General features: G+C 52.5%; 8 protein-coding genes across 8 annotated transcripts; 4 read left to right on the top strand and 4 right to left on the bottom strand.

The window, feature by feature from the left end:
• Window positions 1-6: 6 nt before the first annotated feature.
• On the top strand, window positions 7-2,216 carry ASPVEDRAFT_56300 (alpha-galactosidase D; the record flags this gene model as incomplete). The annotated part of the gene is made up of 5 exons (XM_040815189.1): window positions 7-113; window positions 172-470; window positions 525-581; window positions 653-1,442; window positions 1,493-2,216. The coding sequence occupies 5 exons, from the start codon at window positions 7-9 to the stop codon at window positions 2,214-2,216; spliced, it is 1,977 nt and encodes a 658-aa protein (XP_040672518.1).
• A 123-nt stretch (window positions 2,217-2,339) lies between these two features.
• Window positions 2,340-4,131, bottom strand: ASPVEDRAFT_56299 (Zn(II)2Cys6 transcription factor domain-containing protein; the record flags this gene model as incomplete). Its single annotated transcript, XM_040815188.1, has 2 exons — window positions 2,340-3,989; window positions 4,042-4,131. The coding sequence occupies 2 exons, from the start codon at window positions 4,129-4,131 to the stop codon at window positions 2,340-2,342; spliced, it is 1,740 nt and encodes a 579-aa protein (XP_040672517.1).
• A 40-nt stretch (window positions 4,132-4,171) lies between these two features.
• Window positions 4,172-5,602, top strand: ASPVEDRAFT_875964 (threonine/serine dehydratase; the record flags this gene model as incomplete). The annotated part of the gene is made up of 2 exons (XM_040818103.1): window positions 4,172-4,723; window positions 4,791-5,602. Exons 1-2 carry the CDS (start codon window positions 4,417-4,419, stop codon window positions 5,600-5,602), a joined length of 1,119 nt encoding a protein of 372 aa, XP_040672516.1. The 5' UTR covers window positions 4,172-4,416.
• A 71-nt stretch (window positions 5,603-5,673) lies between these two features.
• Window positions 5,674-6,162, bottom strand: ASPVEDRAFT_140903 (uncharacterized protein; the record flags this gene model as incomplete). Its single annotated transcript, XM_040807695.1, has 3 exons — window positions 5,674-5,740; window positions 5,788-5,945; window positions 6,004-6,162. The coding sequence occupies 3 exons, from the start codon at window positions 6,160-6,162 to the stop codon at window positions 5,674-5,676; spliced, it is 384 nt and encodes a 127-aa protein (XP_040672515.1).
• A 257-nt stretch (window positions 6,163-6,419) lies between these two features.
• ASPVEDRAFT_88039 (uncharacterized protein) lies at window positions 6,420-6,636 on the top strand (the record flags this gene model as incomplete). The annotated part of the gene is made up of 2 exons (XM_040818221.1): window positions 6,420-6,492; window positions 6,551-6,636. The coding sequence occupies 2 exons, from the start codon at window positions 6,420-6,422 to the stop codon at window positions 6,634-6,636; spliced, it is 159 nt and encodes a 52-aa protein (XP_040672514.1).
• ASPVEDRAFT_46101 (GFA family protein) lies at window positions 6,520-7,594 on the bottom strand. Its single transcript, XM_040813469.1, has 4 exons — window positions 7,321-7,594; window positions 7,189-7,274; window positions 7,040-7,144; window positions 6,520-6,992 (listed from the first exon to the last, which is right to left on the bottom strand). The coding sequence occupies exons 1-4, from the start codon at window positions 7,412-7,414 to the stop codon at window positions 6,924-6,926; spliced, it is 354 nt and encodes a 117-aa protein (XP_040672513.1). The 5' UTR covers window positions 7,415-7,594; the 3' UTR covers window positions 6,520-6,923.
• Window positions 7,595-7,794: 200 nt separating this feature from the next.
• On the top strand, window positions 7,795-11,180 carry ASPVEDRAFT_46100 (uncharacterized protein). The gene is made up of 4 exons (XM_040813468.1): window positions 7,795-9,172; window positions 9,220-9,660; window positions 9,710-11,092; window positions 11,143-11,180. The coding sequence occupies exons 1-3, from the start codon at window positions 8,101-8,103 to the stop codon at window positions 10,786-10,788; spliced, it is 2,592 nt and encodes an 863-aa protein (XP_040672512.1). The 5' UTR covers window positions 7,795-8,100; the 3' UTR covers window positions 10,789-11,092; window positions 11,143-11,180.
• On the bottom strand, window positions 10,864-12,882 carry ASPVEDRAFT_140207 (putative MFS transporter; the record flags this gene model as incomplete). The annotated part of the gene is made up of 9 exons (XM_040807638.1): window positions 10,864-11,092; window positions 11,143-11,243; window positions 11,299-11,418; window positions 11,475-11,727; window positions 11,797-12,035; window positions 12,083-12,145; window positions 12,189-12,231; window positions 12,274-12,328; window positions 12,375-12,882. 9 exons carry the CDS (start codon window positions 12,880-12,882, stop codon window positions 10,864-10,866), a joined length of 1,611 nt encoding a protein of 536 aa, XP_040672511.1.
• Between the last annotated feature and the right edge of the window lie 350 nt (window positions 12,883-13,232).

The following is a 13,232-nucleotide window of genomic DNA, read 5'->3' as shown; positions in this document are numbered from 1 at the left end:
TCAACCATGGCGAACACAGCGTTTACCTCGTTACTCTTCGCATCCACAGCCCTAGGCAGTTCATCCCTCAAACCCCGTCTACAAGATGGACTCGCCCGCACTCCACAAATGGGGTTCGTCTTGGCCTCCAAACCTAGCTATGGTACTATCTAAATACTAACTAACATCCAGATGGAACACCTACAACCAATACAACTGCTTCCCAAGCGAAGAAGCCGTGAAACTCAACGCCGAAGCCCTGGTAGCTACCGGCCTTGCAGACCTGGGATACCGCTATGTCACTATCGACTGTGGCTGGACTGTTGCAGATAGACTGCCCGATGGCAGTTTGACGTGGAATGAGACCCTGTTCCCGGATGGGTTTCCCGCGATGGGGAGGTATCTTCATGATTTGGGACTTCTGTTTGGCGTATACCAGGACTCTGGAATATTACTGTGCGGTAGTCCGCCGAATAATACGGGGAGTTTATGTATGTTCGGAATTGATTATGGGGTCTGGAGGAGTTGTGCTAATTGATATGCAGACCATGAAGATATCGACGCCAGGACTTTCGCCGAGTGGGAGGTTGACTCACTAAAATGTATCTCCCCAAAATCATTGAAACATTACCTATACCATTCAAGCACAGAAACACCATGCTAATTAACTCAGATGACAACTGCTATTCGGACGCCGCAACAAACTACCCAAACGTCAACTACCAGCCCTCCACCTCCCCGCAACCACGCTTCGCTAACATGTCCCGGTACCTCCAAGCCCAAGACCGCCCCATCCTCTACCAAGTCTGCGAATGGGGCATCTCATTCCCAGCAGCATGGGCCCCAGAGATCGGCCACTCATGGCGAATCGGAAACGACATCACGCCGCACTGGCGGTCCATCTTCCGCACGCTGAACCAGGCCGTGCCGCAGACGGATTATGCGGGACCGGGACAGTGGCCGGATCCGGATATGTTGCTTGTTGGCCTGGAAGACGTGCTTACGATCCCTGAGGAGCAGACGCATTTCTCGCTGTGGGGGGTTCTCAAGGCGCCGCTGACGATTGGCGCGAAGGTGGATGGGATGAGGGAGGGGTCGCTGGATATTCTGCGGAATGAGGATGTGATTGCGTTTAATCAGGATGGGCTGGGGGTTAGTGCGGCACTTAGGAGGAGGTGGAGTGATCAGGGGTATGAAGTTTGGAGTGGCCCGTTGGAAGGGGGGAGGACGGTTGTTGCGGTGATTAATTGGAGGGGGGAGGAGAGGGAGATTACCCTGGATCTGCCGGATGTTGGGCTGCAGTTTGCTGGAGGGTTGAGGGATATTTGGGCTGGTGAGAGTGCTGAGGATGTCAAGACGAAGTATACGGCGGTTGTGGCGGCGCATGGGACGATGCTTGTTGAGCTTAGCGAGACGCTGCCTGCTGGGGAGTATCCAAGTGATATCTTTGCTGCGACGAATGGGTGAGTTTATTACTGAAATTGCTAAAACTGAATTATGCTAACAGTATTAGTGGTGCGACTACCTTTGGGGCAGTCTATGGAGTGACATCCAGCCCTAACTACGGACTCAAGGTGACGCTTGCTCAGCCATCGCAAGGTGCCAACATAACCATCACCACAAGTTCCAGCAACGCCCCAGTATCTGTATCAGTTCCAGTAGGATCGTCTTCCATCACCACCCAGATCTCACTTGCAGCCAGCTCCAACAACACCGTCACGATCCACAACGCCCCTGCAATCTCCTCCATCCAAGTCACACCTCCCAACTCTACATACTACACCGGTACCAAAGATTTCACTCTCTCCGGTTCTGCAGACACCTTCACCTGCCCAGACGACTTCTGCATCCCCACCGGATCCAAAATCACCAACCTCGGCACCAACAGCAGCGCAACCGCCCAAATCCCGTCCATGGTCCAAGGCTCCAAATATATCGAGATCGACTACATAAACAACGAAGTCGCATTCGATTCTGCGTGGGAGTGGGGGTCCAACTCGCGCAATCTTACAATTCGCGTAAATGATGCCGAGCCCGTCAGGCTGGAGGTTCCCCTGAGTGGGAGGCATAGTGAGCTTTTTGGACCGGGGCTGGGGTGGTGGGATTCAGCGCGCTTGGGGGTCTTGACGGGGGGTTGGAAGGTTGGGCTTAATGAAGTTGTGCTTGGGAATGAGAATGGCGAGGGTGGGTTTACCGGGTTTGCGCCGGACGTTGTGGGGATTAATGTCTATAACTAAGATTTGATGTGCCAATGAATCCAGGCTCATGGGAGAATGCATCATAATACTTGATCGGCTCTAATAACAGGGTTGTCGCTGAGCTATACAATGTTATCATCTCAGGTGCGCGAGCGTGGGATATCAAACATCTGGGGTACCGTCCAAAGGAGAGGACGGTTGTTCCACCATGTTGACTGAAACAAACTCCCAGGGCAACCTGGGTGAACCTCCCTCTCTTCTCAGCAGCAAGACTCGGTCAAACCGCTGACTAGAATACGAGGTGTACTTCCCCACTCCCCCGCCATCATCTTCTGGTAAGGCGATGGCACAAGCATAATTCCCCGCTGCCCTCTCCTCGTTGACAAGACGAACGACCTGCCAAGCCTGAGCAATAGGGAAGCTGCCTTCTTCGAATATAGACAGCTGATGGCATTCAAGCAGCCATTTCTCGACCCAGCGTCCGAATACAAGACTGTGATAGCGGAGCACACAGGCGACAAGAAGGCTAGAGACACCGATCGAATAGACATTTTTTCTGGCGCAATCTTTTTTGTCGAGACCGGATACAATGCGAAGAAGGGTCGTTGACCAGTGTGCGATTTCCGCGTCGCCCATGGACCCTTCAGTTTTTGTGGCACCAGGATGAGGCATGGACTGTAGGACGCGCGAAGATACATAGTACGCGTAATTCATTGCAAGTCTATGCGAGGTAAAGAAAAGAGGACGGAGCTGGCTGTTGTCGTGTGGATTAAATTCTGTAAACGAGCCAAAGGGGAGCTCCGACTGGGAGAGGGTGGAGTGCCAGTAATCGAGCTTTGCGGACTCAGCCTGCATCAGGGCGACACAGTCGTCGATTCCCGGGGCAGCAATTGCATCTTCCAGTGCCGACTGCAGGAAAGCAATCGTCCTGAGGCGGTAGGTTTCGCAAAGGATTGATGTAACAGTCGCTCGCCTTGACCCAATGGAGTGGAGGACATTGGATATATCCATAGGTAGGGATAGCGAAGACTGGGCGAGCTGGAATGAGGCGCTGCTGAAATTCATTCTCAGCCACCAGTTATGGTTCCTCGCCAGCACCCAGGTTGCGATTGCTCCTCGGCCCAGAGCATCAGACGTGATTTCTTGAAAATGCGTCTGAATGAAGTTGATTATTCCTTGGGCGTGGCAGTCAAATCCGGTGAAATTACTCATTGCGGTTTCAATGTTGCAGAACAAAACCAACATCGCCAGAGTGTGAGATGGCGCCATGAGAGAGCTTCTGAGGATTGTCTTCGCCGCTTGGCCGACGGCGGTGATATAGTACTGTTGACTGGAGAGGAGGTGGCGGGGGTTGGGCCTGTAGGCTACTTGAGCGTCCTGCTCGTCCCTCTCGGGCAAGGAGCGGCTGAGATTACAGGCTGAAAGAGCCAGAAGCGCTGCTTTGAACGGTGCATTTCTGTCCGTGGTGAGGGATATTTGACGCAAAGAATACTGCAGAGCATGCACACAGGCTTCATTCCAGTGTGCAAGATACATGGTCTCATGTTCTGAGCGAGCGGGCGATGGTGACGGACTCGCTGCCAACAACGGTGGCGATACTGAGGAGGCCACTCTGGAATCCTCAGCCAGATGGGACTGTTCAACCTTAGGTGGCCCTTGGCTGTGCTTGAATCTCAAGCGCTGGCAATGGCGGCTGCCCGGCGATTCATGGGCAGAGACGGTGACATTATGGAAGTCCAGACTCGGCATGACGGCCTCACAGCTGACGCCGCGGCGAACACAAGCTCGACATGAGGGTTTCTGTTCATCGCACTGCAAGTAGTTAGCTAGTACATTTCCATGTGCTGGCTCGGTGGAAATGAACCTTGACCCGGCGTTGTCGACATCCTCGACATCTCGACCGAGAGCGAACAATGTCAGTCTTCTTTGGACGCGGTGGGGGAGCCTTGTACATCGTACATCCTCTGAGGAGTGACTGACAAGCCGTGTAGGAGAGAAGAAGAAGAAGATGAGGGGATTTCCCACGGATCCATATAATTGAGTCTGGACTAACCGCGAATAGACTCGCCATACCCACTAACCTCGAATCAATCAATGAAATCTCATTCCAGACTGCTCCACCTTCCCGATGGGGTGCGCGAGAGCGAGTCCCGTCTTATAGTCTTATAGTTATCCCATCACGGAGTTATATAGAAGGAAATGAAGCAAGTTTCTGTCTCGCAATGCATCTTCTTCCTCCATGGCCGACCCCAGCACCTGCCCTCCGCTCACACCAGAGGCTGTCCGCACGGCTCATTCTGTGATCAAACCCTACGTTTACCAGACACCAGTCTTCACCTCCAAAACACTAAACCGGATCGCCTCGACTCCAAACCCAGATAATGTTGGAGCTGCCAAACCAGTCTTCCGGCTGTATTTCAAGTGCGAGAATCTGCAGAAGATTGGCGCCTTCAAAGCACGCGGTGCGTTCCATGCCCTTCTGCGGCTCTGCTCTGAGATGGGGATAGAGGCCGTACGCACGCGTGGCGTGACAACGCATAGTTCTGGTACGAAACACCAAATCCATACTTAGAGCTCAATCAAACGTTAACTTTCCGTCTTTCGAAACCAAAGGAAACCATGCCCAGGCCCTTGCGCTCGCTGCATCGACCCTGGACATCCCCGCCCATATCGTGATGCCGTCGATATCGACGCCCTCCAAAATCGACGGCACCCAAGCCTATGGAGCCCGTGTTATATTTAGCGGCTCTACTGAGCCTGAACGTGTGTCAGTTGTACAGGAAGTCATCGCAGAAACCGGCGCCATCCTTGTTCCGCCCTATGATCATCCTGATATCATCCTGGGCCAAGGAACAGCGAGTTTAGAGCTCGAAGAGCAGGTGGTCGAACTGCTGGCCAATCAGTCTCGCGATCATGATACCCTCAAGAAAGAACACCCGCTTGATGCGGTGATTACGCCTCTGGGCGGGGGTGGGCTTTTGGCCGGATCCGCCACGTACTTCTCCGGTACTCCGTCAACACGCGTCTTTGGTGCTGAACCCTCGTTCCAGGGCGGGGACGATGGCCGGCGCGGACTTGCGGCTGGGTCCCGAATCAGCGAGGTCAGGACGCTCACTATTGCTGATGGCTTGCGGACTCCGATGGGGGAAATCAACTGGACTGTCATTTCTGACCAGAACAAGGTGAGTGGGCTGTTTGCTGTGACCGAGGATCAAATCAAGGTGGCCATGAAGCTGGTGCTGGAGCGTATGAAACTTGTCATCGAGCCTAGTGCTGCCGTGCCCCTGGCTGTTATACTGTTTGACGAGGAGTTTCGAGCCATTGTTGAGAAGGAGGGTGGGGAAAAGGGGTGGGATGTTGGTGTCGTCTTTTCTGGGGGGAATACTACGGTTGAAGCTATATATAAGCTGTATGCAGATTCTTAGGTTGTTGTATTGGACAGGAAAACTTCAGGCTATATTATTTATCTGTGTATGTATATCCCGAGAATCGCCAACTACAAGAGCGCCACGCACTTCATCTCGACATCAGTATATTCCGGGATGGACTTGACAGCAACGCAACTGGAACAATCAGTCTGCAATCCTGTACACGCGCAGAGGGTACGTACGTTCTAACAGGCTTAATCTCGCCAAACCACTGCAGATAAACCTCATTCATCTTCTCAAAGTCCTCCATATCGGCCAGGAAGACATTTACTTCGACCATTTTTGCAAGACCAGATCCTGCAGACTCGAGGACGGCTTTCAAGTTCCGAATGCATTGGTGCTGTTGTACAGCGTCAGCAAAGTCTTCGGTACAACTGGTGAGATTATTAAATACATACAGCGCGATCCTGGACGGTGCCCTCGACTATCTTCCCCGTGGAGTCTTTTGGGAGCTGACCAGAGCAAAAGACGAAGCCATTGGCAATGACTGCTTGGTTGTAGAAGGGGCGTGGGGGAGGCGCCTGGGCGCTGTTGACAACTTGACGATTGACAGACATATTGAAAGGGCAAGTATGCGTTGAACGGTGAGTCAGACATACGTGAAGGTACCTCATCTTTATAGCGTAGACCACTCAGCGCAGTGTTTCCATCCAGAACGATCCCTCGCTCTCGCGCACCCGATCCGGAAGTGCCTACAGGAGTCTGAATTCCACATAAGCACATTGAATTATTAACTGAATTATAAAGTGTAACATCGGTCCTGATAAAGCCTGCTGTATTACTCAACTAACTAGTCACTCTCGCCGCTATCAACATGCAAAATTTGCCTTTAGGAGACCCGATTCTCAAGGGGCCACTCAAGGTGGCTTGCATCCAGATGCCCAGCTGTAAGGCAGGCACACATAGTTCTCCTATAGCATCATTGAACTGATTGACCCAATGCAGACCCTGACAACGGTGGCATCTCATTCCACGAGTCCTACACCCTCTCTGCGGGAGCGCAGGTGACCGTTGTGGAAATCGAGGGCTAATTGGAAATAAGGATCTTCACCCTAGACTGTCAGTGCTTCTCGCAATACATTGTAAATCGCAGTTGACATCATGGGCAAATTTGATTGCAATTGCATTGTAGCCAAAGACACTGATGCGAGAATTGCGTTGTGTAAACTAACACAGCGTGCTACACTTCCTAACTCTAGCCTTTATATCTATCATACTACTAAATACCTCTTCGGCAGACACCAAACACCTTCAAGCCCCCAACCCCAGTAACTCCTCTCACCATGCCATTCTGTATTACTCGATGAGCATATGCAAATCATATGCTTCTGCCATCGATGGGCTTCAACTTCAGCTTCTCAAGCTCTACCCCTTCAATAGTGCGAGCCTATATCGGTTAGCAAATTATTCAAACCGAATATAGAATGTTCATACATTGACTGCTCTCAGATCACTCCCCTCGGGGCCCTTAGCATAGAGGCTAGTCCCGCAGCTCGAGCAAAAGGAATGCGGGTATTGCTTCGATGCCCAGCGGTATTCCTGGTGCTGTTAGTGTGTTTATAATTATGGGAAAGACGACGAACTGTAACGGCATCCTCCGAGTGATGGATGGTCATCTCCGAGGCTTTGGGGTAGACCATCAGATAGCCATTCTTCGAGCAGATTGAGCCTGAGGACGGTTAATTGGAGCTATTTAATTGAGGAGAAGTGCGTACAATTGCAGCTGAGGACTTCGGTCTCGTAAATGTCAGCGGGCAGGCTGAAGCTGAACGTGGCAGCGCCGCAGTGGCAGCTTCCTTTGTAGTTCATTCTGTGCCGGCTAAAATTCTAATGATTCGAAGATGGAGAGGAGAAGATAACAGGAAGCTATCCAATTTAAGGATGTTAATATGGTAAGACAGCCGTTCGTATTCAACAGTCGAGGGACCGCGGTTGGGAATTTGTTGGGATGTCAGCTTATCAGTCAATCTAGCGAATTAAAACGCGCAGCAATGTTTTCTGCAGGATCAAGTGAGCTGAAATGGAGTCAATCCACCAAATGCCTAGTTAGACAGGGCGTTGCTGCCTGTCCTGCTGCCTGTCCTGCCGCTGCCCCGCGGCCTAGCCCTACCTGCATGCTCACCGATAATCTATGCAGCGACTCAATTCCGAACAACTTATTCAGACACATGAATCGTTTTATTAAATCATGATGATCAGACTCTAAGCTTCGTATTCGTACCCGGAAAACCCGACTAGGCTGCTCGGGGTGTCTGGCTCCGACTATGAACGATCGACAGTGTAATTGCGGGGACAGCAGTGCCTGTCAAGCAGTTCCCCGACCCCAGACAATGCCTAGAAGACATCCAATTAGTCGTCCGAACCCCCCTGCATGCAAGTGACGAAACATCTCGGGGTATCATTGCCCCCCGTTTCATGCCGTTGCGGGGACCCTGCGTGACGAAATGTTATTTATACCTGATACATCGCGACTCCCCAGAATTTCGTAGACAATCATGGCTCTATCAATCTCGCAAGTCTCTTTCGAGCACCACCGCTCCGCTCTGGGGATCGGGGAGCCGAGCCCTAGAATCTCGTGGCGGTTCGAGGGCAACGTCTCCGACTGGCACCAGGGTGCCTATGAGCTGGAGATTAACCGAGGAGGCGAACCAAGCTCATTCCATGTAAACTCCTCGAACTCCGTTCTTGTTCCATGGCCAGCGGACGATTTGAAGTCTGGCGAGGAGGCCATCGTCCGAGTCCGCTCTTTCGGCCGCCAAAACCAGCCCGACTCGTCCTGGTCTGAGCCCTTTGCTGTTGAGCCGGGTCTACTGAGCGAGGACGACTGGCAGGATGCTGTTGCTATTGCCTCGGATAGAGAGACAGAGGTGAACAGCACGCACCGACCGATCTACTTCCGCAAGGACTTCGCCGTGGATAAGGAGGTTCTTTCGGCAAGACTGTATATCACCGCTCTGGGCCTGTACGAGGCTCAGTTGAACGGCCAGCGTGTCGGCGACCATGTCCTTGCACCTGGCTGGCAGGCGTACAATTTTCGTCACGAGTATAACACCTACGATGTCACGGACCTCCTGAGTCAGGGCCAGAATACGATTGGTGTTACCGTTGGGGAGGGCTGGTACTCCGGTGCGCTGACCTGGGATTATGTGCGAAATGTCTACGGAGATACCCTTGGTGTTTTGTCATTGCTGGCGATCAAGACTGCTGATGGTGAGACAACTTATATACCCTCGGATGGAACGTGGAAATCGGCAACTGGGCCTATTGTGTCGTCTCAGATATATGATGGAGAGTTCTACGACTCGACTCAAGATATTGCGGGTTGGTCCTCGCCGGATTTCGATGCTTCGGAATGGTTGGGGACCCATGAAGTCGACTTCGACAAGAGCGTTCTGGCTGCCCCAGATGCACCGCCTGTTCGTCGCGTTGAAGAGAGACAGCTAGAGAACGTCTTCTCCAGTGCGTCGGGCAAGACGGTCCTCGATTTTGGCCAGAACCTCGTTGGATGGCTACGCGTTCGCGTTAAGGGTCCCAAGGGGAGCACTGTCACCTTTGTCCATACCGAAGGTACTTAACCATCATTATACTACATTAGGGAATGCTAATGAAGAAAGTCATGGAAAACGGCGAAGTGGCCACCAGGCCTCTACGAAATGCCAAAGCCACAGACAACATCACCCTCTCCGGTGAAGAACAGGAATGGGAGCCCTCCTTCACATTCCACGGCTTCCGCTTCGTCCAGGTCGAGGGCTGGCCAGAGGAGACAGAACTGAACGCCGACTCTGTCACGGCCATCGTGGTCAACACGGACATGGAGCGGACTGGGTTCTTCAACTGCTCGAACCCTCTTCTGAACAAGCTTCACGAGAACATCATCTGGTCGATGCGTGGCAATTTCCTCTCTATCCCGACTGACTGCCCGCAGCGTGATGAGAGACTGGGCTGGACGGGGGATATCAATGCCTTTTCGCGCACGGCGAATTTCATATACAACACTGCTGGATTCCTCCGTGGGTGGTTGAAGGACGTATATTCAGAGCAAGTGGCGAATGACTGTAAGTCCGCAACCCTCATTACCTATCACACAGTTCTAATGAAATGAAGTTATCCCCCCAGTTGTAATCCCACAAGTGGTGATCGAGAAGAGGAACCAGGCAGCCGCAATCTGGGGCGACGTCGTCGTCGCCGCCCCCTGGGCTCTGTTCCAAACATTCGGAGACAAGGATCTGCTCAGGGAGCAGTACGCCGGCGCCCAAGACTGGGTCGACAAGGGCATCCCACGCAACGAAGAAGGGCTGTGGGATCGCTCGAGCGACCAGTTCGGAGACTGGCTCGACCCCCTGGCACCACCTGATGAGCCGGGCGATGCGACGACGAGTGCGTTCCTGGTCGCAGATGCGTACCTCATTCACAGCACGGAGATACTGGCCAATATGTCCTCGTCCCTGTCGCTGAAGGACAATGCGGCTAGGTATGCGCGGGAACGTGCGAATCTCACGTCTGCGTTTGGGCAGAATTGGATCTCGAGTAATGGGACTGTGGCGAATGAGACGCAGACTGGGCTTACGCTGCCGCTGTATTTCAATTTATTTACAGAGTCTTCGCACTACAGCAATGCGATTTCTCGGCTTACGGATATCATTGCGGAGAATGAGTATAAAATCGGGACTGGGTTTGCGGGGACACATATCCTCGGCCATGCGCTGTCCCAGTACGGGGCCCCGGATGTTTTTTACAAGACTCTGCTGCAGGAGGAAGTACCGGGCTGGTTGTTCCAGGTGATCATGAATGGGACAACGACCTGGGAGCGGTGGGATAGTATGCTGGCGAACGGAAGCGTCAATTCTGGCGAAATGACCTCGTTCAACCACTACGCTGTTGGGTCCGTGGGGAGCTGGATGCATGAGAATATCGGTGGTTTGAGTCCTGCTGAGCCCGGGTGGAAGAGGTTTAATGTTGATGTCAAGCCTGGTGGTGGATTGACGCATGCTGAGGAGAGCTACTTGACCCCGTATGGATCTGCAGAGACGAAGTGGAGGGTTGATGGAGGCAAGTTCAGCTTGTCTATTAGGGTTCCGCCCAACACGGAGGCTGTTGTGAATGTTCCTGGCAGTCCTACAGATGGGAAGAAGAGGGTTGTAGTTGGCTCTGGTGTGCATCGGTTTAGTAGTCGAGTGGACTAGGCCCCATAGCAGTGTTCTCACAGGTAGCCATTATACCCAATATATATATGCCCGGGTAATCCAATACCAGCTCGCCTAATATACGTAGATGAAATCCTCATTCTTCAAATCCGTCATGTCCAAGAACCCCTTGTCCACCCCAGGGCTCTCCCCCTTCCCAGCATCTTCCACTTCAGCAGCCTTGCTCGCCTGAATCTTGTTCTTTCCAAGCATGGACTCATCGACAATCTGTGCGGTCTTACCGAGTGCTTCTCGTTTCTTTGCGTGGCGCTTGTTGAGCCAGTAGAGGTATACGTCCGCGATACTAGCCCCGTTAGTTCCTAGAGCGAAAGCAAATAAGGATATAAGACATACATAGCAATTATAGCAACAAGGACAAACATGATCAGGTTTGAAATCAAGCCGGGCCGATACTCGGGTGCCTGGTCCAAAGAGTAGAGTTGAGGGCCGATAACCTGCAATATCATATCAGTACCAGGAGCAAATATGCCAACCGGGGTTACAGTATACATTCCCAGTGCACATGCCGATCAAAACAACAGCCGACGTGCACTTCCTCTTCGTATCACCCGCGGTATTCTGAGCTTCCCAGGCGTAGACCAGCGGCGTGATTCCCGCGAGACAGGATACCTGCAACATGACATTGTTAACCTCTCAACTCCAGAACCAAAATTATAAAAGCCCACCAGGTAGTATCCAAACAGAAGCACGCCCTTCTGCTCTCTTGACACAGTAAGAAGGAGAATCGTGCCCACTGCAGCAATCATCGCAATCCCGGCAATCACCAGCCCTTTCGTGCGCAGCTTGGTCGCGAGCCACCCGCCCCCTAGGATAATGACAACCTGCACGGCCCCGAAGGGGAGATTGAACAGGATTGCATCGAAATTTGTATATCCGAAGGATGTGATGATAAGGCTGCCGAATGTGCTGATTCCGCCGCTGGGGATGCTGCGTGTATGCGTTAGTATGGAGTGTAGTTATCAAGTGGCGAGTGCGAGTGCAGCATACGAGATAGCAATGATGAGTATAAACCAGATCCAGGTCTTCACGTCGAGTAATGTTTCCCAGACGTGGTCCCAGCGCCACTCGCGTGATATAATGCCCATTTGGTTGGCGCGTAGGCGCTCGACGGCGATGACCTTTTCGCGCTCACCGAGGAACTTGGCTTCCATGGGGGAGTCGGGCATGAATATCAGAACGAGGACGGAGTAGAGAACGGTCAACAGACCGCAGAGGAGGAAGATGGTCTATGCTTCGTAAGTTATGTTTCGCCTGGATAGGGAAATGGAGGTACCTGGTAAGAATACAAAGTGTCGCTCTGTATGTGACCGAGGCCGTATGTGAAAAGGCTCCCGACCTGCCTGGTTAGTAGGGTTCAGATGCGCCATTGAGAGTCTTACGATTGCAGTTACTCCGTTCATCGCGTTCCAGAGGGCAGCCCGCCTATTCGTGTTAGCCGAATTGCATGGCAGGGCGGGAGCTTACCATGTCTGCTCTCCTCTCCGCCACCACATCTGCGTTACGGCGATGCAGGAGGGGGCTATAAAGTTAGTTTATTGCCAATGCCATGTTACTCGATAACTCACCTATCATTGCCTCGAACGCGCCTAAACAAAACCTCAGCCCCAGGAGGCTGGGGAAGTCAGTGCAGGCGGCCATGATCGCCAGCGATGAACCCCAGAGAAAGATTGCTGAGCCGATAACCTTTCCAGTGGGAAGCTTGACGAGAACCAATGCTGCGACTGGCTGCATAACCAGCTGGGCAATATACAAGATGGAGCCTAGCCATGAATACTGCTGACCGACGAGATTTGCATCCTCAACCAGCCCAAAGATAGAAACGTAGGACAAACTGGACTTGTCGAGCTGCTGGAAGAAATATGCACCCAGCAGCAGCGGGAGAACACGCAGATCAATCCGTCGCAGCACCTTCTTCTCTTCCTCCGGCGTGAATGTGCGGTCTCCGCCGACGGCGGCCAGAAACTGCGCGGCCTTCTCGCCGGTGGGGGTAGTCTTGGGCGGTTCATCGACTACAGGTGCGATGATGTCCGCGGACTCGACGTGGTCATTAGAAGGTGGTTCTTTGGTCGTCATGTTGCTGGTGATGAGTGTGTGGGACTCTCCAACTTGGGGAGTCTAGCCCTATATATCCCGGCCGCGGTGATATATATCCCGGTGACTTTTGGCCCTTGAAGGATAATATCCCCATTCCAAGCGAAAGACAGAGATTGGATGCTTGGTTTCTCCAGGATTTACCAAGACAAAGCTCTGACATTTCCCCCATGGCATCTCCATCCTTTGCATGCGGGGGCTGTGTGATCATCGCCGTGCTGAGGCTCCTATTGATGGAAAATCAGCGACAAGACAACGCACTGCATTCAGGCTATTTGGCATTCCCACATCAGTCTTGGGGCGTTTGCTGATTTGAGCTTAGCAGATACTAA

Source organism: Aspergillus versicolor (genome assembly GCF_001890125.1).
Source record: "Aspergillus versicolor CBS 583.65 unplaced genomic scaffold ASPVEscaffold_11, whole genome shotgun sequence".
Taxonomy (NCBI): domain Eukaryota; kingdom Fungi; phylum Ascomycota; class Eurotiomycetes; order Eurotiales; family Aspergillaceae; genus Aspergillus; species Aspergillus versicolor.
The sequence above is the reverse complement of the archived record's forward strand: the minus strand, read 5'-3'. Positions and strand labels throughout refer to the sequence as shown.

Excerpts from the sequence above, each read along its gene's own strand:
- ASPVEDRAFT_46100 (XM_040813468.1), top strand. The coding sequence starts at position 8,101 with ATGGCTCTATCAATCTCGCAAGTCTCTTTCGAGCACCACCGCTCCGCT. Across the intron at positions 9,173-9,219 it reads CACCTTTGTCCATACCGAAG|TCATGGAAAACGGCGAAGTG; the intron begins GTACTTAACCAT and ends TAATGAAGAAAG. Across the intron at positions 9,661-9,709 it reads AGAGCAAGTGGCGAATGACT|TTATCCCCCCAGTTGTAATC; the intron begins GTAAGTCCGCAA and ends AATGAAATGAAG.
- ASPVEDRAFT_46101 (XM_040813469.1), bottom strand. The coding sequence starts at position 7,414 with ATGAACTACAAAGGAAGCTGCCACTGCGGCGCTGCCACGTTCAGCTTC. Across the intron at positions 7,275-7,320 it reads CGAAGTCCTCAGCTGCAATT|GCTCAATCTGCTCGAAGAAT; the intron begins GTACGCACTTCT and ends AACCGTCCTCAG. Across the intron at positions 6,993-7,039 it reads GTGATCTGAGAGCAGTCAAT|GCTCGCACTATTGAAGGGGT; the intron begins GTATGAACATTC and ends TAACCGATATAG.